General features: G+C 35.1%; 1 protein-coding gene across 7 annotated transcripts in view; it reads right to left on the bottom strand.

Annotated features, from left to right (window-relative positions):
- Jmjd1c (jumonji domain containing 1C) overlaps positions 1-27,143 on the bottom strand; it is a 184,899-nt gene that overhangs the window by 12,443 nt on the left and 145,313 nt on the right. For all 7 annotated transcript variants that reach the window (XM_063239541.1, XM_013156723.2, XM_063239540.1 and 4 more), the window contains 14 exons: positions 24,557-24,729; positions 22,128-24,328; positions 17,830-18,031; positions 16,331-16,545; positions 14,997-15,149; positions 11,042-11,131; positions 10,453-10,580; positions 10,048-10,261; positions 9,411-9,619; positions 8,055-8,330; positions 4,231-4,399; positions 3,530-3,620; positions 2,840-2,970; positions 2,342-2,464 (listed from right to left, as the gene is read on the bottom strand). In XM_063239541.1, the coding sequence (XP_063095611.1) occupies positions 2,342-2,464; positions 2,840-2,970; positions 3,530-3,620; positions 4,231-4,399; positions 8,055-8,330; positions 9,411-9,619; positions 10,048-10,261; positions 10,453-10,580; positions 11,042-11,131; positions 14,997-15,149; positions 16,331-16,545; positions 17,830-18,031; positions 22,128-24,328; positions 24,557-24,729 (4,375 nt within the window). The remainder of the gene's footprint in view (positions 1-2,341; positions 2,465-2,839; positions 2,971-3,529; positions 3,621-4,230; positions 4,400-8,054; positions 8,331-9,410; positions 9,620-10,047; positions 10,262-10,452; positions 10,581-11,041; positions 11,132-14,996; positions 15,150-16,330; positions 16,546-17,829; positions 18,032-22,127; positions 24,329-24,556; positions 24,730-27,143) is intronic.

Here is a 27,143-nt window from a genome sequence, read left to right on the forward strand (position 1 = left end):
GACTAGGTCTTGTTATGTGGTCCAGGAGTCTTAGAAATAACTATATAGGGTGAGGCTATATGTAGTCTCAAATTTGTGATCCTGCTGCATCATATTTCTAGTGCTGAGATTATGCATGTAACAGCATATGCAACTTCCTGTCAAATTCTAGACTTTATACAGTAACTAATTTAAATAAATGCGCTTTTAAAAGAGGGAGAAAGCTACTGCCTATCAAAAAGGATATATTAAGCTGGATGTGGTGGCACATGTCTGTAATTCTAGCCTTCAGGAGATTGAAGCAAGAGGACTGCTGAGAGTTTAAGGCCAGTTAGGTCTACAGAGCACATTAGTTCAGTCCAGTGTAGTCGTGCACACTCATAATCCCAGCACTTGGGAGGCTGAGGCAGGAGGATCATTGCAAGTTCAAGGTCATCTGTCAAAGTGAGTTCAAGGCCAGCCTGAAGAAAATACTGAAACTCTGCCTCAAACAAACAAACAAACAAACAAACAACACAAACCAACAACAAAAAACCCTATCTCAATGACAGTACCCCCAACAAGGATACAGTAGATATTTTCTGACATCTGTGAAAATAGAATCTTTTTAATTATAATTTTTATTTTGTTTTTTTGGTACCTGGGATTGAACTCATGACCTCGCACTTGCCAGGTAGGCAATTACACCACTGAGACAAATCCCCAGCCCCAAGAATTTTTTTATTATTCAAACTTGGCCACAAGAATTTCTTTCTTTTGGTTTCTGAGACGGTCTTGCTTTGTAGTTTAAAACTCACTATGTAGCCCAACCTCGTGGCCTCAAACCCATGGTGTTCATCCTGCCTCAGTCTCCTGAGTGCTAGGATTATGGGAATGAGTCACTATACCTGGCTATGCTGCAAGGATTTAATTCAAAAATTAATTAAAAGCTAGGGATTTAGCTCAGCAGCATAAGTGCCTGCCTGGCAAGCACGGGGTTATGATTTCCATCCCCAATACCAAATAAATAAATAAAATGAAAACATAAGGCTTTCCTATATGGAGGAAAATAGTAATTGAGTTAATGAAAGATCCAATCAAGACTTCATGGAGTTGTCTTAATAAACCCATACAAATAAACACACAACATGTGTAAGTACAATCATACAAACACAAAGGACACTGTACTCAAAAGACTTGTCTTGAAATGGTGTCCCTGACAAAGTTCCCCCCCCAGCCACAAGCTAAGAAAATCAAGGACAATATTAAATATATACCAGAAAAGACCATCCTTTAATTATACCATTTAGGGATAGAGTTCAAAGGTTTTCTTAAAAAAATGACAGCCAGAATTTTAAAAGTACATGTGCTTAACAATTATAAGTTAGAGCTGGGTGTAGTGTCATATACCTGTAATCCCAGCACTCCTGGGGCTGAGGCAGGAGGATCCTTGTAAATTAAGAGACCAGTATGGGCTACAAAGTGAGCTCAAGGCCAGCCTGAACTGCATAGCGAGACCCTGTTTCAAAAGGCCAAAACAAAACAAAACCAACAAAAACCAAGTGTAATTTAGAAGCCATAGACTGAAATATCTTTCCTTTTAAGTTTGACTGCTCTATTAATTTAAAAAAGAGCAGGATTCATCATAAAAAAAAGAGGACGACGGACAAGAGTAAGTTTTCTTCTTGATGAAGACCTCCCAGGTGAGACAGGAGTTACAGTTCAAAGGATAAATATAGGAATCTTCAGAAGAAAATGAAGTAGGGAGCCACTGTAATGGAGGAAGAAGCTTTTAAGGTAGTCAATACTTCATGTGTTTTATTAAGCTAAAACATTTATTTTCTCTGTGACCAAAACCAAAATTTAAGATAAACACTAAGCAGGTTTGTTCCACCATACCTTTCCACCATGATGCTTCTGCCCTGAAGCCAGCTTATCATGGACTGAGTCCTCTAGGACAATGATCTAAAATAAACCTCTCTGTATTGAAATTTTTTCTCTTTCTTTGAAATAAAATGGATTTGGAAACAAAACAAAACACAAAAAACATATTTTCATAAGCACAATGACAGGAATGCAACAGAGAAGAATATTTACTATTTTTTTTTGTGTACCAGCACTCGAACTCACAACCTCACGCTTGCCAGGTAGATGCTGTGCCACTGAGCTATACTTCAACATAGAAGACTTACTTTTAAAATTACATTTCTTTTATGTGAAAAAACAGCAAAGTCTGCCGTTGACTAATACAGATCAGAATATTGCTATATCCATTGTAACTGGTTTTGGAATCTTTGCTGTTAACTCAGAAGCTGACTTTCTGTATGCAATCAGTGAACATGGTTATTCAACCTTAAGAGCACCATTCTTCTAGTTTCTTTACCTGCTTTTGAGAGAATTCCATTTCCTTTTGCTATGCCAACATAGACTAGAATATTTACAACATCAGAAACTTCAATATGGAGATTTGTTGTTCCTATATCATGATCTTTAGCAGCAGCTACACCTGTGTATAAAATAAGATTTTACTTGAACTATATTACCTAATAATGCATTAGACAGTCCCCCAAAATCAGAATAATCTAATTACAATTGAATTTTTAGAGTTACAAAACCCTGTTCCTAAAAGCTAATCTGTAAAAATGTACTATAAAAAGTAAATTAACAAAAAAGGCACATAAAATTTTGCAAGGAATCACCATATACTTAAATACATTGTTTATTCGTTTGTAACACAGTATTTTATGTGAAAAAGGATTTTAATAGCTTTACCAAAATAACTATTTAGAAAAACTAAGTATTACTAGACAATTTATCTTTGGACACAAATTTATTAAAGTCCCATCTCACTACATCTTGAGAGATATGAGTATATACTTACCATAGGCACTACACAACCTGGGTCCTAGATCAGGACGTACAAAAAATCCCGGCAGGTGAGAGGCCAAATTGAATTTTCCTTCTGGATTACAGTACTCTGGCAATGGCAGATTTTTTAAAAGATCCTCATATCTGAAGAGTAACAACATTGTCTTATTTTAAATAAAGATTGGAATTTTTAAAGTGCATCTAAATAATCTTCAAGTTGTTTAAAATACTAAACAACCTTTTTTTTCTTTTTTTTTGTCTTTTTCCTTTTTATCGGTACCAGGGAACGAACTCATAACGGCCTGCTTGCAAGGCAGGTGCTTATGCCGCTGAGCTAAATCCCCAATCCCAACCTTTCTTTTCTTTTCTTATTTTTTTTGGTACTAGGAATCAAACTCATGACCTAGCACTTGCCAGGAAGGTGCTTATGCCATTGAGCTATATATCCCTGGCAACCTCTGTTTCAGTGGGTTAAAAATCATTTGACTTCAAAGTTACTAAGAGTAAATATACTAGACACTGGCAAGAACACCACAGAAATAATACAAAAAATTTTACTGTATTTCCCTAAACACTATTTAAGAACACTACTTTAAAACCAACCCAAACCAAGCCTAAAGTTTACATTTGTAGTTACTTAGCCAAGGGATAGTCTCAGTTCAATTTCAAAAGCTACATTAAAATAAAGTTTCAAAAGATGTACCTTGCTGGCATCATGGTCTTAAAGTCTTCTCCTGAAGGACAGTCTTTCAATTTTAAAACAACTGTTTCTCCACTTTTGTTTTTTTGCCGTTCTATAAAGAATATATATAATTTTAATAAAAAGGTAATGTAACTACTGTTATTTTCATTTTTAAAGGAAATTTAATTTTTATAAAATGCAACTTTTAAAGAAAAAAGGTAATTTTTTTCTTTTAATTTTCATTAATATTCAGAGAAAAAAGTACAAATAAATGATTCAATTATTGTACAATCAGTATTTAATCATATTACTGAATTTTATTCCTTAGGTACTTATGAAATATTAAGAGTTGTTCATTTGGTATACAGACAGAATATATTGCCCACTTATAATTACTGTCCAAAAATCTATATTGAAAATAAAAATCTCTTTATGATTATTAATATATTTTTTAATTTTACAAGTGTTATATGACTCAATTTCTAAAACTTTTGGGAGTTGCAAAACATTCCTCATTATTAGGGAACAGTCTAAATGATTTCTTTATAGTCAAAGGAAACTGGTACTAGAATTAGGATTAGGATCCACTATTTTGCTCAAGTTACATTTTTTTTATTATCAGATAACAGGGTAAAATGAGTTTTAAAGACTAAAAATCTGATTTTGTACTTGCAAACTGGGGATATGATTAAGCAAACAATAGACAACAAAAAACAACATACTTGAAACCTCTTCAAAACCATCCCAGAATTCCTTAACATTGGCATTTGAAATAATGCTGTCCTTGCAATTCAGGAGATCAGCTTGGTGGTCTCCAAAATCAAGGCTAATTGATTCCGCCTTCCACAAGCTAATGTTCATTTTCTTATGCACACCAGAAACAACTGCAGGCTTATGAATAAACAGATAAATAAATGGTAGTTAAAAGTTACATGGAAACTTCAAAATTTGATTTAAATATACACAACAAATGGATAACATGTAAGACTCAGGCCTAATAAATTTCTGAGTATAAAATAAGCTATTAATAGAAGTTTTAAACTGGTACAGTGATGCAACATCTTAATGCCATCACCTGGGAGACTGGGACAGGAAGATCTCTATAAATTCAGGCCAGTCTGGCTACACAGTGAGATTCTGTCTCAAAACTGTATGAAACAAATCAAACCAAACAAAGCCAAACCAAACCAATCCAACCCAACCCAACAGTCCCAACCTGGCTCATGCCTGTCATTTCATGCCTGTACCTCTAGCTACTCTGGTGCTAAGGTAAAAGGATCCCAAGTACAAGCGCAGCCTCAGTTACACAGAAAAGTTCTATTTAAAAAAAAAAAAAAAAAAAAAAGTCCTAGCTCAATGTGAAGTCTCTGGGCTGGAAACAGCACAGGGAAAAAAAACCCTTTCTGACCTGGAAAAATGCTTATGAAATACTGTCAAAGAAAAGAGACAATATTATGTAGAGGGCAGTGCTATTTCTGAAACACAAATTTAAGTTCACACTAACTTCTAATGTTCAAGAAAGATTGAAACGGTATAAGAAAAATTTTTCTTGGCAGAAGAAACACATTTAGAGGGAGTTATCAGCTAATTTTTAGAGACAGAACATGAACTACTTTCTTTTAAGTATATAATAAACTTTTAGAATAATTTATATAGTCACTGAAATTAAATCATAACATATATTTTGAGTACTTTAAACATATTTATTTAATTAGTCCTGCAAGAATCAAGGTAAGTAAAAATAATATCCAGGCCTAGCATCATTAGCCATAATGACTGATTCTATAAAAGCAAACCTCTCCTTCAAAATCACATTAATTCAAATTCTCTTAAGGCTTGAGAAACCAACAAATGAGATCCTAACTTCTCAGAACAAAAATTAAAAAGGGGCTAGGTTAATTCCATGCATTAAAATATTTTAAAAAACAACTCTTGGCTGGGCGTGGTGAGGCACACCTGTACTGCCAGCACTTGGGAAGCTGAGGCAGAAGGATCCTTGTGAGCTCCAGACCAGCCTTGGCTGCAAGAGAGTTCAAAACCAGCCTGCATTACATAGGAATAACCTGTCTCAAAAAACACACAAAACCCCTCTTAATCTCTAAAATTTGTTACCATGACATTAAGGGGCCTAACCACTTCTTTTCCTTCATGAACCCTTATATGTTCCAAATAAACAAATCTCAGAGTTACCTCAAATATTTTATACTGTTGTATAAGCCCATCCTTGTCTAACAAAATTGCATGTCAAAGCCAGAAGAATCTTTCAGACTAGCCTTTCTGATCTAGTATTCTAGCTTAGCCATTCCCTCTTTCTCTTCTGATTTTCCATATCCCCTTTAATAAAGTTTTTTACTTGTGTATTGATTGACGGAAACCAGCAATCAAACTTAGGACCTTGTTCTTGGCCAGGCAGGCACTTGTGCTGCTGAGGTATATTCCTCAGTTCTATTGATTTATTTTTGTTTTCTTGAGACTAGGTCTCACTATGTAACCCTGGCTGGCCTCAAACTTGCAGCCATCCTCCTGTTACGTGAAAGGCGAGATTACAGATGTGCACTACCATGCCCAGGCAATAAAGTCTAGTAAACATTTTAATGTTTACCAAAATTTAAGTGAGTTTTGTACCTATATGGCCCACACAAAAGTAAACGCTAAATTTCAGCCCAGCTGTAGCATCAGGGATTTAAAAGAACTCAAAAACCTTACATATTTGGCTAAATCTCTGCCCATGCAACATATTGTACATTGGGGGTGGGGGGCAAAGGTGATGACGCGGAGGGCAAAAGAAAACCAAGCAGTGTTCATCAGATTTTTAAAAGGGTTAGTGATGTAAAAACTATCCCAGGAACATAGCTCCTTCAACATTTTTTACCTACTTATTCATCTACAATGTGTATCAAACACTGTATCAGAACTACGGTCAAACAAAAAAAGTTTTTTTATTTGTGAAAAATAAAATAATAGAGCTTCTTATTCAGGATATGATGAATTGGGCTGGAGTTGCTGATCATGTGAAAGACCCTGGGTTGAATACATAGCGCAGAAAGAAAGGGAGGCAGGAAGGAAAAAAGATCTATTGAACTACTTTATAAACACATGTTCTACAAATAAACATTAAAGGGAAAAACATCCTCAACTTTTTTCATCGGTTTAAGGACAATGCTTCTTCTTCTTCTTCTTTTTTTTTTTTTTGTCTTTTTGAGACAGGGTCTCTCTATGCAGTTTAGGCTGGCATTGAGCTCACTTTTGTAGCCCAGGCTGGTCTCGAACTCACAAGGGTCCTCCTGCCTGAGCTTCCCAAGTGCTGGGATTACAGGCATGAGCCACCACACTTGGCTCTTAAGGACACTGCTTCTAAAGTTGGGTATGGTGATAAAATTTTGTAATCCAGCATTTGTCTGAGTCAGGAGAGAGCCATGAATTCAAGATCAGTATGAACTACACACGGTGAGACCTGGTCTCAAAAAACCACCACCACCACCACCACCAAACAAACAAAAACCCCAAAATAACCACTACCACCATCACCACAAAACCTGCAATCTCTCACCAAAAATGCTAATACTAATTGACATTTTAATAGTAGATATTGTTACAGGCAGCTGAGCTAGTTAGAAACACTACAGGCAGTTAGACAGGGCTAGGCTCTCAAGGAAGCAAGCACAAAGGACAAGATATCTGGTGACCTTGGAGGGGACAGACACCTCATGCTGTGAGCCGTATTTCAAAACAGAAGACAAAACAAGTGTAACCACACCCTTAAGTATAATCCATAGGGATTAGGTATGGAACACTTTGAGAAGCTAGGAGTCATTATCCCAACTCCCAATAGGAAGAATAACTGACCCAAAAAGAATGTTTGCTTGCTACATTATTCACCTCTCCATTTGTCCCTAATTTGGTCAATTTTACCTGAACAATTAAACTTATTTGTTGACCATAGCTTTGACCCCCCTCATGCCTGTCTGCCTTGCCAGTCCCCAGTTTTCCCCACTTTAGATGAGCCTCACCTCATGATCTCTGGAAAATACAGAATCTTGGACAACCCATTCAGGATCCCTTGTTTCTCTTTCACTCTGAGATAGAAGCTTTCTTTCTCTGAATAAGTTTTCTGTTTTTAACCTCTGATGTTCCTAAAATCCATTCTTGAATTTTAGAGAACACGAATTTGTACCAGACATATACTAAGTCAGTTTCATTCCCTGGTATAAACATGAATGTGCTGCTTAAACTAAAATAGAAATTAAAGAGGAGGGAAGGACTGAATTTGGTAAATACAATGTTTTACTATGTATTTGTTCACTGAGAGATCAAAAACACTTGTCAAATTAGTGCTTTTGCATTAATTTATATTAAGCTGGCCACTAAAAAAACAGGAACTCAGCAATAATCATTCAGATGATCCTTTCGATATTTTCATGTTCCTCAACTGTGTTCAGAACTGTTTCTCTCCGTTATTTCTATATCCCAAAAGGAACCACTTTTTAAATTTAATTATCAGCTACAAGAAACAAATACCATATTTAATTAACTTACAAATACTCACCAGTCCCTGTTTCCAACACTCTTTGAAAAGTTTCCAATTATTACTATTTTTATAATCCTTAAGCCATAAAATATGTTTCTCACAGATCCAAGAATGTGGTATATCACTGTACAAATTATTACTGTCATTCATAGATTTTCTGTTCTCATTAGGATCTTCTTTAAACTCTGATTTTATACTCATCTTGGAGGTTTTATTTGGTGGAATTTTGTTTTCAACAACTGAAGCAATTATGTCATCAAGAATGTTAGGCATCGTTCGTCCACTTTTGCCACTCTGTTATAATAGAGGAAAAATATAAACTTCTAGGAAAAAATTTACATTTTGGAGAAAAATATCTTTAACTAGAAAACAAAAACAAAACAGAAACCAAGACAAAATTCCTGCATATTCAAGAACATATAGTTATATATGATTCCCTAGTTCCTCAATTTTTCCTGATGGGGTAAGAAGCTTGGTAGCATAAAAAACTACCAAGTCTGCAAAGTTAAAACATGATTTTCACAGTTTTAGGCCTGAGGCAGAGGGTATAGGTGGGTGGAATTTTTGAATATATACCTAAATATATCTTGGGGAGACATATCCCAAGGGACAGTGAGAGGGTTTGGACACAGGATCTCATTATGTAGTTTTGGCAGGCCTTGAACTCATGCAATCCTCTTGACCAGCTCCCAAGTGTTGGGATTAGAGGTATGCACCACCAGCCCCAACTTCCTCCAGTTATTTTTAAGTTTTTATTTAATCAGGCAATTATCTTATCATTTATACACAATTAGTAACTTTGATCTAAGTTTTTTTTCCCCTCCCCCTGAGACAGGATCTTACATTCCATGTATATAGTTCAGGCTGATCCTATGCAGCCCCTGGTTGGTCTTGAATTTGTAACAATCCTCCTGCCTCTATCTCCAGTGCTGGAATTATAGGTATAAAGCACTATATCGAACTAATCTTAATATCTTAAGTAAAATTTGCCTCTACATGGTTTTGTTTCCTCATCAAAACATAAAATTTGCAGACTGTGAAGAAGTATTTACAGACTTTCTTTCTCTCAAAGAACCCATTCCTCCACTCTTAACTGGAGAAAAAATTGGAAAATTCCAGTTTTAAAGACAAATGCAAATAAGAACATGGTTAGCCATATGGAACATTTGATTTAATCTGAACCTGTTTTATCAACTAGTTAACAGCCAACCACAGAGTCCTTAAATCACCTAAATTTAAGGGTCAAATTAAAAACGAAGTGATTTAAAGTAATGCTCAATGGTAAGGCACTTGTCTAGCATGCATGACTCCCTGGGTTCAATCCTAGCACTGCAGAAAACCACATAGAAAACATAAATCTGCCATCTTGCTCACCGGGGCTCCCATTGAATATACTGGTGCAAAGGCGATGCCAGCATCTGTAGAGCCCACTCGTAGCTTGCCAGCTGTTGTAGTCAGTAAATCCCGTAAAGTTGAACCTTGTTCATTATTCTGAGACACAGGAGATGTTCTGTCATTTGGAAAATCAGAGTCATCTTGCTCTCTCTCTTCAAGTTGTTTTTCAAAGGCAAACTCTTTATTTTCTGAAATACAATATTTCACAATATCTTAATGGCACCATGCATTTTAGCATTTTACAGTGAAGAAAAAACCTAGATTTATTCACCTGAAGACAAACTGGAGGATGAGTTGGAGTCAGTTTAAAAATGAAAACACTTTCTGAATATCTTAAGCATATAGACAGTTTGTACCTTTGATAAAACAAGATTCTATAGCTAAGGTAAACAGAAAATATTTGATGTTAGAAATCTAGTTCTTTGGTATTTTTATTGATAATCAAGCTCATCAACAAATCATTCTGTAATTAATTTTTACATAATCTTAGGAAACCTTTTTTTATTGAACCTATGCCTTACTTTAAGGAAGAGGTCAAAATAAATTATTTAGTAGTGATGTGCAAATACAGTATCAGTTTATACTAATACACACTTAGTTAACTGGTTACATTTACCTTTTTTTTCCTCTCTTGCCTTCTGCTCTGCAAGATCTGCTAACCAGTGCAGTGGTGACTGGGATTCTGGAGGAGTTAACTTGTTATCTGTGCTTACATCACTCCCTGGACTGCTGTTACCATTACTTTCAGACTTCTGAGGGGTATTTTGCTGCTGAGACTCAGGCATGCACAGAGAAATTTTATTACTGTGATTAAGAACATTCTGTAAAACCTAAAGGGCAAAACAAGTGAATTTTTAAGCACTATTTCTTTAATTATTGGGAGTTAAAAAGTAGTTATAGGAAATTTCGACAGACAAAAAGTACAACTTACACACAAAAAACAAGCTCTACAATGCATTTCAAATATCAAATGAAATTTAACGTAACTATGCATTTTATTTGAATAGGGATCTTTACTCACTTGAGATACACCATTCATTGCAGAAAAATTTCCAACTTGTAAGTTCTGTTTGTTAGTACAATGACAATGGGATTCAATACCGTATTTTTCCCTAAGAATGTGCATGGCATCCAGAAGATCTGTCAACACTACAAAATAAAATGGTAGCTAATGAAAAGTCTATACAACATTTGTTTTTTACAATTCTTATAGTTTAGTCACATTGGAGTTTTTGTAGCCTTATTTTCTTCTCTTTTTTCTTTATACTAACTCTTCTAAATGCTAGAAGTGACTACCCAACTAATTTAATGATTTACTTCTTTTCTTATCTCTGTTGTTTAGGTTTCTAAAAGCATTCACTGTAAATCCAAAGGCATTTTCATTTCACTATCTCTTCTAAAATGGTTTTTCTATGGTCCTTGATCACTGAGGCTGGACCCATCTTCTTAGCTGTATCACATAAATGACTTTCAATAACTTAGAGCAAGATAGTTCAATATTAAACTTTACTTCTCCATTTCATTATACACCTAGTTACTTCTTCAGGCGCTTTAAATTTGAAACAATCAAGAGCTACTGTATTAATTAAATTATGTATATTTGTACCCACCAGAACCAGGTATAATTTGAGTTGGCATTAAATGTTTGTGATCATGAGGTTGTCCTTTCACACACTTCATCCAAGCATACAATTCTTTATCTGTAAGATAATGTATTTTGTCTTATGTTACTCATGGTTTTCCAACTATAGAATTTACAGTTGTACATAAGGAGCTTAGCAATTACGTAAAATGACAATGAAAGGCTTCGAATGTTTGGTTCTTCAAAAGTAACAGACAAATCAATTCCTAAGTAACAGACAACTCAATTCCTTATGCATACATTTATGTGATATAAAATGGACATAATGATGGCCCTTTTCTAAAATAATTACTCCTTATCACTAATAGTGATCTAAATTTACTGATTTTCTTAATTCTCTCCAATTTCTTTGTAGTGATGTTTTAACCTTCCAGTTAGTTTATATGTCAATCACGGTTTGTGGCTGATGTTAGAACATTTATAATGACATGAGTTTCAGGATAGTGCTACCTCACTTTCCCTTTTGTTTGAAAGAACTGTCACGAACATGTGAAAAAAAAATGGTGCCATAAAATTAGTATTCTAATTGCTACTGTTGTTTTTAAGCAACAGTACCAGGTTGTAAACAGTTAAGGTACAGAATGGGGCACTCAACACAGGGCAAAAATATTCAGTATCGTGATCTTCAGAATCTTCTTTATAGATTTAATGACACAGCTACTTCATATGTTACTATAAAATTTTTCAAACACTATCACAAAGCTCAATAAATGCAGTACAAAAAACAAGATTGATTGCTTTTATGAAAGGCTTTAAAAATTTAAAACTAGTTTAAAACTGGTTATCTTCAGAATCTTTGAGTTTTCTCATTCATAAATGTTTCCTGTTCATATTTTAGACACTTATGTTAATCACTACTACATAAAGCTGTAATAGACTAATCAATGTGAATTTTACTTCATTATGTAACACTAAAACAAGGAATCTAGATAACAGAGAAAATAACTCAAGGCACAGTTTGTACTTAAAAGATTCAAAGAGTTACTAACAAAGACCAAATTTTCCACACTCACAGTACTTTGAAAATCAATAGCAACACACTCCAAGTTTATTATGAATACTTCACTTTATGAAAAAAAAATGGCTCATAGCAGTTTTCATATATGCATATAACACAGCAAAGTAGAGTACATGAACCGGGGGTGGTGGTGCATGCCTGTAATCCCAGCACTCAGGACACTAAAGGAGGTCTAAACTACAAAGCAAGACCTTGTCTTTTTTTTTTTTTAAATCGGTACCAGGGATCGAACTCACGACCCCACACTTGCAAAGCAGGTGCTTACAAGCCACTGAGCTAAATCCCCAGCCCCAAGACCTTTTTTAAAAAACAAATCAAAAAAACAGAGAGAAAAAAATCGGGGTGGGAGGGCCAGGAAAACTAGATATAAAATGCATGTCATATGTAAGGAAATTTTATGAGAATGCAGGTAATGGGCAGGGAACATACCTCAGTGGCACAGTACCTGCATGGCAAGCATGAAGTTGTGAGTTCTATCCCTGGTATGTGTATGTGTGTGGGTGGGTGTGTGTGCGCGTCCGTGCACATGCACACACACCCATACACACAAAGGCAGTTATTTCTATTAACCCGATGTATCCCAACAAATACACTTTTTAATAAAGATGTTTAATGGGGCCAAGATATGTTTCTTATGCTTCTATTTTACTCATACATACATGTATATCCCAGAAAAACTTAGCGTAGATACTCAGACATGCTTCCAAATGCTAAGTTCATGATTTATAAAAGAATGAAAGAGGGTAAAGCTTTAGTAATTCTATCTGTGGAAAAGACATAGCAAAATAATTCATATCTTGCTATGTAACTCTGTAACAAAACTATCTGTAATTATCAACATTTACCATTTTAAGACAATAAACAGTCTACTGGTTAGTACTTACTTCTAATTCTTTTAACAATCCTAATCCTTATCAGAACCTTATCAGATCAAAACTTGAAACCAGTGTTAGGCAGCCACTTTATGTTTTAAAAAATTTTGTGGAAGTACTGGGGACTGAACTCAGGGCCTAGTGCATTCTAGGCAAGTACTTGATCACTGAACTACCTTCCTGGCTAAGCAGCCACTTCTAACACCTCATACTTTTGCTATATACCTAGCTTACCCTTAACACCTGGAACACCCATTTTTTGGTAAGGTTCCACTATATTATTCATTTCAGGCTGCTCTTGAAGTCACTATGCATTCTGAAATGGCCTCAAACCTGCAATTCTTCTTCAGTCCCTCATGTACTGTGATTACAGGTATATGCTGCCACACTAAGCTGCCCTTTTCATTTTTTGAGACAGAGTTTCAGAGTCTTAAAAAGTAGGCCAGGCTGACCTTGAGCTTGTGGTCCTCATCCCTTAGCTTTCTGACTAGCTATGATTACAGGTATGTAAATATCACATCTGCTGACTAAATCTTTTGTATAAGTTTTGATGCTTTAAGTTCTTTCATTTATGTATATATCTATGTATGGTTTTTGGACACAAGGTCTCACACACAGTTCAGGCTGATCTTAAACTCATGGTATCCCTCCTAACTCAGGCTCTTGAGAACTAGAATTATAGGTGGATAGCACCATGCCTGGCACTAACGTGTGTAGCATTCCCAGATGTTTTAATAAGCAAAACACTATTTTTGACAATTTCATTTGCCTAGAAATGGCAAACTGTTGCAAACTTTGTTTTCAAACACAAAGAGTTCTTTATTCCCTAACATCTAGAGAATAAATAGTATTAGTGGCAGCATATTTATTTTTATTTAAACTTTATCTACCAGTATTTAAAAAAAAAAAAAATTCACACAAAGCATTCAACTGTGACTTACATTAATAACTGCAACAAATTCTAAAAGGACTTCACATGCCTATGAATTGGAATCTGAAAGTAACAATCTCTAACCTGACTGAGTTTGTTCTACATTAAGGAACTACTTGCCTGATAATGAGAGAAGGTGCATATACTCATTAATTAAGTTATAGATGCAGTTTAATTCTGTAAAACTGAGCTTTATTGCAGGGGGCAGAGAAGGGGTGCTGCTATATATTTCAGGCTGGCCTTGAGCTCACTCTGGAGGTCAGGCTGTCTCAAACTTAAACATCGTCCTCAGACTCCCTGAGTGCTGGGATTACAGGCACCACCTCGTTGGGCGTCTGCCTCAGCTTCTTATGTGTACTGGGACTTCAGGTATGAGTTGGTACACCCAGTTTATTCTTTTTAAAAATAAACTTTACAAAGCCTCCTTAATGAAATATTAATTATAATTGAGCTAGAAGAAAAACATTTTATAAATCAATGATTCTAAAGAAAAGAAATAGGCTATTCACAGACTGCAGAGGGAGAGAACCAAGCCCCATGGATGGAGATTCCAGTGCCATGTGTGGGCTGCTGCCAGCTTGCAGAGGGGCAGACCCAAGCCCCCAAGTCAGTGCAATTTGCTGACTGCAGAGGGAGAGAACCATGAGTTACATGGAGGAGGACTCTTCTCACCCAGAAACAATATCATTCCCATTGTTTTATCTTTTGGGTGGGGGTTTACTCTTTTGTTTTGTTTATGTTAAATCTGATGACATGAGCAATTCTTTGAAAGATAGCAAGACATATTATGGAAGCCATTATCTATTTACTACTGGCTTGTTTTAAGGTTCTTTATTGCAGTCACTGTTTTGATTTTGTTTCTATTCTATCTTGTTCTGTTTGATTTTTATTATGTCCGAAGGTGGTATCTGGAGCTATTTTGAAGATAACAAAGGCACTGTGGTAACTATTGTTGATTTCAAAAGGTTTGGATCTCCTGTGTCACTTGTACTGGTTTATTTTGGTTGATTTTATTTTTTTATTTTTCTTGTTTTTTTCCTCTTTAAAATTTAAAAAAAATATAGAAAATTGCAATTTCTGTTATCCTATGTAATAAACTAACCTCTTGAACTCTTCCTCTCCTTTGCCTTGTAACAATCCAAACAGACCACAAATCCACATTTTTGGCATACCCAATGAATGTTAAATAATGTTGCTTCACAGGCATCACACATCTCCCGAACTCCTCTCACAGCTCTTTTCCATGCAATTTTGGCTGAAACATAGAGTAGGTAAAAGTTAAAAGGCAAGTTGGCTCCTATATACTTTTGGCTGGAATACAGTCATAAAAAAATATAAAAGTAAAAGTGTTTTATTTTTTTAAATATAGAGACCGAACCCAGACTGTTACACACCCTGCTTAAGTGCTCTACCACTTAGGTACATCCCGAGATTTACTTGTGTAAGTGGGGGGTGGGGTGCTGTAGTACTGAGAATTATCAAGTAGGATCAAATTTTTAATCCTTCTGCCTCAGCCTTCCAAATAGCTGAGATTCTAGGTGTGCACTATACGCTTGACATGCACGCTAATAATTTAAAGTTCCTATCAACTAAAGATAAATAGCAGATTTCTTGATATGATCAATATTCATTTTTACAAGACACAGAAATAATTCTAAAAGAAAACTAAAAGTGGCTTCTATCTGAGACAGGGTTTCTCAACCTTAGCACTTCTGATTTTCAGAATGAACAATTTTCTTTTGTGAGGATTTGACTTTTGCACTGTGGGATGTTAACTGATATCCAGGAACTTCCTTAGCCAGATGCTAGTAAAATAGCAGCTCTCTCTTCAGTTATGCAAGCAAAATTACTTTTAGGTATTGCCTTATGTCTCAGGAAGACTACCGAATTCAGAGAACAAAAAGTAAAAAACATTTATAGCATCTATTGTTAGGTATGTAGGTTAAGTGCATTACATGTATGCAAATATGTAAGTGCTTTACATCTAAGTAAACAAATCTGTTAAATAGCTAAATTTTTCAATTCACAGACTTGATATTCAGAGAGGTTACCTGTCAAAAGTGACACACAAAACAAGGACTAAAGTTGAGATTCAATTAAACAGGATGTATTATATACTTAATATGACAAATGATAAAACTTCACAATTTTGCATCCAAAATAATTTTATTATGGCAGAAATAGGAAAATGTCATTATAATTTTATAAATGGTTTATCTATTCAATTTCAAAAGGAATGAGCATGTAACCAAGGAAAATACAAAGGACTATGATAGTCCTTTGAAAGACTGTGAGGAAAATACAAAGCACTATGATAGTAATTAAAAAACCCAATGAATATAGATAAGATTTGGGATAGCTACAGATTAGATAGAAATGATTTAAACAGAAATTCTTAAAATGATCTGCATAGTGTATTATATTTAACTTCCTTACCATCCTTTTTCACCCAGGACAAGGCTGTTTTTTCAGATGTTACTAACTGACAGAACTTATCACCTATTATTTCCAAGATATATTTAGAAGTGTCTATGTCTAATTCATCCTCTTCGTAACTCTCATGTGTCCACAAACTCATAGCTTCATCATCATACTGGTCAGGAGAAGAGAAACCATCTATTCGGACCACTCCATTTTTACTAAATGACAACCTGAAACATTAAAACATAAAAGCATTAGGCACTATGTAAGATTAAATTTGTAACATAAACACATACATAGAATTTAAAAGGAAAATACAATAAACCTTCACCAATGCCTTGTTAATCAGTTTAAATAAATCTCATGCATATCAACAGCACATTTAACGCCTATTCTTAATACTTGTATTATCTTACCCTTTTTAAACCAAATATTCCATTTTATCCGATCACCTTATTTCAGTCTTTTGTTTTTTGAGACAGGTTCTCACGATGTAGCCCAAGCTAGACTTGAACTCACTATATACGCCAAGCTGGCCTTACACTTGTAGCAATCCCCTGCCTCTGCCTTCCAAGTGCTGGGATTACAAGTATGCACCACCACACCTGGCCTTTGTTATTATGTTTTCCTGAACATTTAACTTTTCCTTGATTTTCTCATCCTTTCAAATCTACTTTTTCTCTTACTCTCATGTATACTACTTCACATAACTATTTCCTAAAGTCATCTGCTTTTTGGGATCTGTTGGCTGTAAGAACTAGAAGACAAAGAAAAATTTGAACATTCTTTTTTCTACCAGTACAGTGTATAGTATATGTTTCAGTCTCTCTAATGGGTCACCAATACAGTATGCTTATTACTACTGTCACCTAACACCGTAGGAATAAACAGAAGTTACGAAAATAAAGATAACAACACAGCATTTCATAAGAGAATTGTACCATACTAAGAGCCTTGTGTACCATTTTATCTCAGTAAATAGATATGTCTATAAGTCACAGGCTTACTTGTACTACTCAAAGTCACACAGGAACTCAGGGACAGAGATACTGTTCAGAAAACCAGGAATGATTAATTCCAGAAGGTAAGATATTTAACTTGTCTCTATTAGTTACATTACCTTCTCTTTAGTAGAACTCTTACAAGGCTATTCATAAATTTTTGAAGTATTTAGTAATATTAACATTGAATTAGTATAAAGGTCAACAACTGTAAATTGTTTCATATTTTATCACAATGTATTTTACTGTGAAAGCTGTACTCACAAATCTTCCTTGTCATCTTGTAATTCTTATCTTTCAGCTAGAAATATTTAGTTTATGTTTATGAGTAACAATGTCAGTATGTACATAAGTTCAACAGTTATTGTTAAAATTTAGAACAAAAAATTTAGTGTTATTTTGTAATATATCACAAACATGGAAACTCAAAATTCATTGGCATAGCAAAAAGTTAAGTGGGTATAATTTCCAGTACTCCGTGTTTTCCCCCTCAACTTCATTATTTTCACTTACCGTCTAAAGTAGTAAAATCTACAAAACACTGGTGAGTGAGTTGGTTCTTCTCCTTTTTTACTGCGAATCAGTCTACATTCTCTGCACTTCTGTAAGTTAGGCCCTATCTCACAGCAGGAGTCATCCTGTAAGAAGGATTCCCCAGTTTGCTTCAGCTTCTTGACTTTTCGCCAGTCTTTTAATACTGATCGAGGGATGCCAGCTGCAAAATCAGTAGGGAATTTTTAGCAAGATTATGGTTTTATAAAAGTACACTCCCTTGAGATGAAATTCAAATTCAACTGTGACAATACAGGAAGACTATTGAAAAGAAGCAAATATGTCAGCATTCCACTTATGATTTGTAACTAAAAAGTCTGTAACAGCCATGGGTCTTAGTTGTTAATCAGTTTTACTTACCAGATGAATCAGATGACTTTTCTGTTAGTATACTGGAAATGCATTAACTGAATATATTTTCCAGCTGACTGAACTCTTTATGCATCAAATATTCTTATATGTAATAGTCTCATGTATGCAAACATGAGGATCATTCATGTATCTGTAACTAAAAGTAAAACCCTACACAAAAATTATCTTTCTCATATTACAGTAGCCTCTATTTGATATCAACAAATTCATGGCAGTAGTATCTATCAGAAAAGAATAGGGGTTTGAAGAAAGTAAAACAAAATTAGGCTACCTTTATTGATGAAAGTGTTTTCAAAATCACTGAGCTGCAGTCAGTGGCATATGCCTGTAGTTACTCTAGCTACTTTCAGGCAGCTGAAGCAAGAGAGTCTGGGCATAGGAGTTTAGGGCAAGCCTAGGTAAAGCAACAAGACCCTATTCATAACAGCATTGGTGTGGGAAGGTATCAAAGGAGTACAAAGAGGGGACAAACAAACAACAACAACAAAACCTTCAAATACACTATAAAGTCTAATATTTTGTAGGGGCAAAAACTAATTTACAATACTGTATATCATATGGCTCCCTGATTTTCAGAAACTTGAACTTTATAAGAATAAGAATAAGAATAATGGTTCAAGTAATTAATCGTTTATAGAGCAGGAGGAATTCTTAAGACTGGGGAAATACATGTAAGTTAAATTCTGTCCATAAAAGTTTAAAAACATATTCATTTAAGAGAAGGCTATGTTGGGACCAGCATTATTTGTTGACTCAAATTCTATCCTGCCCAAGTTATACAATAGACATCAGGTTTACACAGACTGTTCTTCTTGTTATGTTGAAAGAATCAACTATGTCCTAACTCCACTCTGAGCCTAGCAAGTACTATTCTCTTGAGATCAGATACTTTCCAGGAAAAACTTGTAGAATTCATATCCATAGCTTCCACTATTGACAGTACTAAGAATTATAGGAAATATAATTATAGAAAAGTCACCCATAATGGATAGGAAGAACTGTTTTTAAATTATAGAATGAGATTAGAGGGTTGCTCAATTAAAACTGGGTCCAATTATTAAGCTAAGATGCTGATTGATTCTTTGCTATTTTTTCATTTTTCTGTCTGTTCTAGGGCAAGAAGTGATTTATTTGGTTCAATCCATCACAGACACACTCATGTATGTATTCATTCTGTCGCTGGATAAGAAGATTTCCAAAAGGTGGAGTAAAATGTTTATTTCTTACACTGTGTATAAGACAGATTTTGTTTCCTATGGACCGCACACAAAAAATGTCAGCTTTTAGAAAATCAGATCTTACAGTGCTGATACATTTTTAGTTGGTATGCTTTCTTCCAAGCCTTTATTTTATTACACTACAGTAAGTTAAATATGTAATGTGCTTCTATTTTTGACAAGGAAATAACTTTAACCAATAATTTTTTAATGTCAGAGAACAACGGTTCTGAGAATGGAGTTGCATACCACTGTGAACAATTTAAATAGTACTATATTAAGAAAAATAGATTTTTCAAAGCAAATTTTAATTATGTGACACACATAGGCACTTCTGAATTTTTAAAATTTTTTTTTATTGATACCAGGGATTGAACTCAGGACTCATGCTTGCCCCACAGGCAGTGTGCTGCTGAGCCATACCCTAGGTCCTTTGAAATTTTTTTTAAAACAACAAATGAATTACAAAGACATTCAAATGAAGAGTTTTTGAGATTAGAATGTTTGCCTCTAGATTAGGACACAGATGACTTCTTTTATGAATTTCAGTACCAGTATTTCCTTTATACAGTAAGAATCTTTTCAAATATAGCTCTCTATTAGCAAATCCACAAATAGATGTTATAGCAACAGGAAACTAGGTGGGAGGAAAGTAAGACAAATATATGTAAGAAACCTGTGATCTCTGATATCTCTTGTCTTCTTAAAAAGTATTTCCAGAGATGTGGGAATCAACTATATTTAACTCCCTAGTTTTGTGTATCACAAGCCTTATAAATTTCAATTTGATGGGCAGTATCAGGACATAAAATAAATTAACGAAAGATTAGTTATAAAAATTTAACTTTCAAATTAAAAACAAGACAGCAGATATCAAAACATTCCAAAACACTAAAGTAAAATCTGCCTCATCTTGCTATAAAATGCACTAAGTAACACAGCATATGTTTATGAGCGCATAAAACTATATCCATGTATAATCGTGTATGGAATTTTATTACATCCTCTCAGTGTACGTCTAACTTCTCTTAAACTAACCATGTTTGATGACAATGGCAAGGTCTTATTTTTACATACTCAGCTTTAGAAATCTTATGAAAACTCTGTTGAACTTTTCTAAATAGCCCGAAATAAAAATAAGTCAACTTTGCCGAAAATCAATATATGGCATTTAGTAATTACTTAGTGTTAATTTATACTTCAACAAACAGGGAAAAACGTTAAAACAAAAAGGCTTTCTGAAACTAAACGATAGTTACTAAGTAGGGGAGATGTGACTAAGCATCATAACTTGGGGTAGAGAAGGAAAGAAGGTCTTCATATAGTCATTGTTTTAGAGGACTCATAAAACTATAAACATTTGATCTTAAAATGCAAAGAGCATATTTATTTCATCTGGAGTTAGTTTTCTAAATGTTAAAAGTTGGCAGGATCCTATATTAAAAGTTTAACATAAAAGTACTTAAATACCTTATCACCAAAGGGAAATGTTACCTGAGATACAAGAGAAACACATTGACCATACTAAGCCTAATGAATTCATTGGGAATTGTTAAGAAAACAGGCAAGAAAAAGCAATGCTGCACATAGCCCAGTATTCAAGTAAGTGGAGGCACCCTTCGTTGTCAGTCTCCCTCTCTGTCCTCTGACTATGTTTGCATTTCAGTTTGTCAGTAGAAGGGGTTTTCCTTTGTTCTTTCACTTTCTGACTGCCTTTTCTATGACTCCATCCTCCTGTTTTTCTTTCCTTCACTTTGTCTCTGGTTTCCAAACAGGCATGTGATGTGGGAAAACCTCATTCTGTGAAAAGGCACACACAAATAAGAGCCTTCAAGTATCCAAGGGCTTGTAAAAGTATTTCTTGAACATCCACCTTAACATAGATATATATTCTATGTGGATGGATGTATGAATATAATGAAACTGTTAGGTGCTTTCTGCACTGTGCATCATACCTACAAAGAAATAAGCAGAGAAAAACTACTTCTAGAGTAAAGACAGAATAGTTTATAGTAAATATTAATGACAAGTATCACTTACTGTATCCAGTTGTGGTCACAAGGAAATGTAATTTTAATAGTTTTAAAGATTTTACTTATAATGGCAGTTCCTAAATCCAGAAATAAACATAAAACCCACAAAACTCACTTTTAGAAAAACTTCTACCCATTGTTAATCTTGTTCTAGTTAAATTATCTTAGTGAGTCTAAGGAATCCATTTTTGAGACACGTCTTTTTAAAAATTTTTATCGGTACTGGGGTTCGAACCACAACTGCCTGCTTGCAAGGCAGGTCCTTATGCCGCTGAGCTAAATCCCCAGCCCAAGGAATCCATTTTTGATGTAATATCCATAACTGCATTTTAACAATTTTTGAAGTGGTCTAAATTATGAATAACTCCTAAATAGCATACTCAGTTAAAAACAGTACTGGTGACTCCTAGGTAAAATATACGTATTTCTACAAGTTTCTTAAAAACCAAGGTTAAGCATTTTGGCTTCCTCTTAGAAGTCACTTGTGAAATGCATGAACAAGGCCAATGAGTATATTTGTAAAACTATGCATGCAAATAAAGACAACAGATCTTTCAACTAACATTTCTTTTCAGAACCACTCTATTACTTCTATAATATTAGCCCATCTTACCCGAGATAAAAATTATTAACTTACCACTACTGCTGCTGCTCTGTAACTTTAGTTTACTTTTTTCTTTGGCACTCCTGCTGAGAATTCCATTGGGTTTCACATCTTCCTCTGCTTCACCTTTTCTTTTCTGTAAGTCATTTTGCTTCTTTTTGTAAGTTGGCTTAGGCTGTCTTTTAGTCCTTTGCTCTGACTTACTTTCACTTTCATCCGAGTCTCCACTGTCAGAGCCTGATTCATAAGTTCTTTTGGCTTTTCTCCTATTGATTTTATCGTCCTTTACATATTTATCAACAATTTTACTATCTACACTGCTTTGTATATCATTGGATGTAGAGGCTATCAAGTTGACAGAACATGGCTTAATAATTTCTGATACAGAATTCCCTGAATTTTCAATTTTATTAGTATTTTTATCTTCTTCTGAGTGTCTAGTAAGCCAGGCCTTTTTCAGTTTAGTATGGTAGTTTGGTTGACTTATCTGGGACACTTGTCCATTTCCAACAGAGCTTGTTTTGTTAACTGTACTACAGACTACAGTGCTATCCAGGGGAAGAGAGGCTGGTGCTGTATGATTTTTCCCAGCACTAAATTCAGTCTCACTGACATTACTACTTTTATACTGAGCTGCAGCCAATGCTGCTTTGTGCTTTTTTAAATGGATAAAATCAGATGTGCCTGAGAAGCCTGAGCTGGACTGAACAATAGCACTTCCTGTCTTACTACTGGCAACAGTAACTGGAACCATGGTGCTGACCTTGGATTCTTGTGTTTGAGCCACTGACTGACTAGCATTTTTTGAAGAGATACATTCTAAGGATGTAGAGGCCAAAATGGTATTTGATAAAGAATAAATTATTTCTGAACCACTCCAGCTAGGAACACTATTGGTAGTAACAGCAGATGTGTATACATCTGTTTTGGTATTACATACTGTATTTACAACAGACATGACTGAAGTTGGAACGCTGCCCAGACCAACAGTCTCAAAGTTTTTTTCAGATTTTATGTGAGCACTGTCTGAATTCACATTTGGTAAAATGATTCTTACAGGCTCTCCAGCTTCTACAGGTTTGTGGCAGTCTGTTTTATGTGTCCCAGCTGAAGATCTTTCACTAACTCGATCTTTGGAAGCTAACTGCATTGCTGTCATGCTATCAATTTTTGTACTAGTAGGTGGACGTACAATGACAGATGCCACACCTGCCTGTGACTTTCCACTGCTTTTCTCCACATGCCATTCAGCTTTTTCTTTGCTGAGGTTATTAGCAGACCTCCACATCTCTGTCAAACTCTGTTCAGAAGAACTCTTAAAATTTGCCTGAGAGTCTTTAGGTTCAGGAATTAGAGTTGGAGGTTTCTGTGATTCTTGAACCTTCCCACCAGCATTTACTGGCATTACTGGAGTTAAAGTTGGAGGGGAAAGACTACTATAGCTGCTTTCCTTTCTTTCCAAACTGTGATGGATTGGTGGGTGAAAAACTGGTGCTCTATGTAAAGCAGGCATACTGCGGAGTGTATTTGTAGAAGAAACTGTTAAATGGGTAGGACTCCTACAGTCATTTCTGAAAGTTGTTACTGAGTGAGATGCAATCTGATGTGGAAGATGGTCTGGTGTTTTGTTGACTAAACTTTCATTTTCCGGTTGATGTTTTATCAAAGGTGGAGGTTTTGACAGAGACGACATATATGAAGTCAGCGTTTGAGGATTAGTTACAAGAGAGTTACTCTGCTTTTCAGTATAAACATTTGAAACCTCTTTGGATGGATATGATCTTGGTGGTTCATTGACTACACTATTGGACAATGTAGTGAAATAATTACTCTGTGGCAAACTTGGAGGCACTGCATGCTTCATTTTATAAAGCTCTGACACTGAGCGTTCCACATCTTTATCTTGTTTGATAATATGGCTTTTAGGGCTGGAAGATGATGATGCCACTCTGGAGTAATTCTCTCTCTCACTCTCATGCCCCTTGATTTTAGTTGTAAAGGGAGCAACATCAATACTTTCTTGAAGAATTCGACGGTGTTCTTCCTTGTATTTGTTCAGTCTCTCTCCAGTTTCTTGGGATGGTCTCTGCAATTGATTTAAGCCTGGATCCACAAAATGCCTATGCAAGTGACAGTCTTTTCCAGTCTGTGACCTATTTAGATTCAGGTCATGTTTTGCTGCTGTGGATGCAATAGATCGTAATGGTTCCATAAAAACTTTCTTTTCCAATTCTCTGTAAAGAGACAGGTTTCTGTAATTACCCTTTCTCATAAAATACAAAGATACTTTATATGCTGTATCTTTCTTTTTATTAAAATACATCTTTGCATGTACTCTAATAAAGTAAATTAAAATACATCAATACAAAAAAAGTACCACAAAGTGGTTTTACACAACTGCTAAATTAACAGAAACTGTCAAAAACAAGGTGTTTTAAGTTTAAAGGCATGAATAAACTTACTCTTTATGGTGATCTACTAAAGTTTTCGTTAATGGAGGACTGGAATGTGCTGTAATTTTAAGAGGTCGATGTGGTTCTGCACTGGAAGGTCTGACAGGAATGTGACTAAGTAATCCAATACCATCTGTTGAGGTCACAGGGGTGGGTTGATGTAACCAAGGATTGGGAGAATTCTGTTAAAACAAACAAATTAGACTTTAGTAAAATGAAAAAGACCACACTTTTTTCACAGAACTTAAATAGTGTATTTATTAAATATACTAATATTAAGTATCACAGAACTTTAATAGTATATTAATTAAATCTTTATTTTTTCTAAATAAATCTGATGAGAAATATTCAAATACTTGTAACAAAATTACATGGATTTTTTCTATTATATGCAGAAAACTAATCAGTAAGGTACAGTAATTTCTAGAAATTTTCTGTTATTTTTACAAAAAGCTGGTCTTAAAAATCAGTACTTCTAACTTACTATATATGATGTGCACAGAATCCAATTTATATGATATCCTATGACTCTTATACCAACTGTACATTGCTACCAGTGTATTCTTAACTACATTTCACCAGTTCATTTGCTTTATTTTTGTCAGAAAAATAATTTTTTCAATGTAATACTTTATTTACAGTTGATTCAGGTTTTAGTCCCTGCTCCCCCAAACAGGGTCTCCCTATGTCATTCAGGCTGACCTCAAACCCATGGTAATCTACCTGCCTAAGCCTCCGGAGTGCTGAGATTGCCAGTGTGCATGTACTACACCACCTGACTACAGACAAGGTTATATTTTCAAAAACCCCATATACTCTATACTCCATCACTATACGATAAACTATGAACATCATTGGGTCAGAAACTTGGGGGTATAAAAATAAAACAAAGTCAATTTTTTTCTGTTAATGTGCTACCTTTCTCACAACTGTGTGTGTAGTAACAGTAACCTCTACGTTGAGACGTGTGTACACGCTTAGGATCTGTTTCTATATTATGACTTACTGACATTCTTCTGAGTATACGCTCTGTGAACAGGATATTCAAGGATGGAACATAAAAGGGAGTAAACTGTAGAATTCAAATTGATAATGCAAAATCAATGTGACACCATATCAAACATATGCTGCATCTTATGATTTATGTCTAAAATGGCCCCCACGTCTTATGAGAAGGGGGAGGCAGGGGGAGATTAAAAGGTCATTGATTATTGGAGTGCTACACTCAGCAGAACAGTTCAGTCCATAGGTCAAAGTGCTGTGGGCTGGGTAAAAACGAGGATGGTCATGGGGGTATGACTGGGAAAGCTAATATTATTACCCCTGGTGCCTCCCTTCTGTTACTGCTTTCTCACTGGGTAAATACTTTTTTTCTACCATGCCCGTCTATTATACCATTTCTACCTTAGAGTTAGCTGACTATGGACTATACTCTCTGGAAACTGAACCAAAGAAACTTCTCAGTTAAGCTGTGGCTGTCCGGTATTGTGTCCCAGTGACAAGAAGGCTGACTAGTACGCTGCTATAGAATTACTTCAATTATAAGTATACACTGTGGCCCTAAATCTCACATATAAGGGTCATTCATTTATCACAAAAAGGCGTAGATGTTACAAGGCTCAGAAATCTGGTACAATCAAGAATTGGCAATATTTCTTCTCTGTAAAATATTACTCAAAATTATTTCCTGACCTAGTTCCTTATACTTATAGTTTTTCACCTTTGACACACATTAAAGGCAAGAGAACTTCATATCTGATCAAAGTGTTAAATTTATTTCACAAAATAACTTTACATAATAGATCATTTTATATTCTGAACAACACTGAGGCTGGACAGTCACAAAATTTACTAAGCAATTTCCTCAGTAATCCTTTCAAGCCATTTATATTAGTTACTTAGATCTGTTTTGCAAGGTTTAGATCTTACCGGAGAAGACTCAAAGCTATTTGTCAGCTTTTGGCTTTTATTTCTCTACCCTATCCTTTTATGGGTTCAATTACAATTGTGACATATGAGAGTTAAGATTCAGAGGTAAAATTTGAGTGCATTGTACTGTTGAGTCATGAGGTCCACATATAATTCTGGCCAAGATAATAATGTAATGATTAGTGGCTCTTTCTTGATTTACACCATATAATGCACACATACTAGTATGATTTTTCCAATCATAAAGGCAATTGCACTATCAAGAATGGAAATGGAAACTTGTAATTAGTGGAATTACAATTACAGTACCAAGTTCTTGCCAGAATTGTGCCAAGAATAAATGATAAAGCCACAGATCATATGAAGATTAAGCTAAAGAGTTCCATTTGCAAAGAGAATAAATCAAAAGAAACATCTCAAAAAAAAAAATTTTTAAGCCATTTTTAGCCAGGGTCTCACTATGTAGTTCAGGTTGGCCTTGAACTCATTTTATAGCCCAAGCTGGTCCCAAACTCCCACCATCCTCTTGCCTCAGCCTCCTGAGTGCTGGGATTATAGGAATATGCCACCAGGTCCAGCTCCTCAAGACTATTAAAACTTTTGTCTTGTGTTACCAACCAGTAGGAGCATCACCTTATTATCAAAATTACAGCTACAAACTGCTAGT

This window comes from Cavia porcellus, unplaced genomic scaffold, assembly GCF_034190915.1.
Source record: "Cavia porcellus strain 051 isolate PalLab524CR breed Dunkin Hartley unplaced genomic scaffold, mCavPor4.1 scaffold_28, whole genome shotgun sequence".
Classification (NCBI taxonomy): Eukaryota; Metazoa; Chordata; class Mammalia; order Rodentia; family Caviidae; genus Cavia; species Cavia porcellus.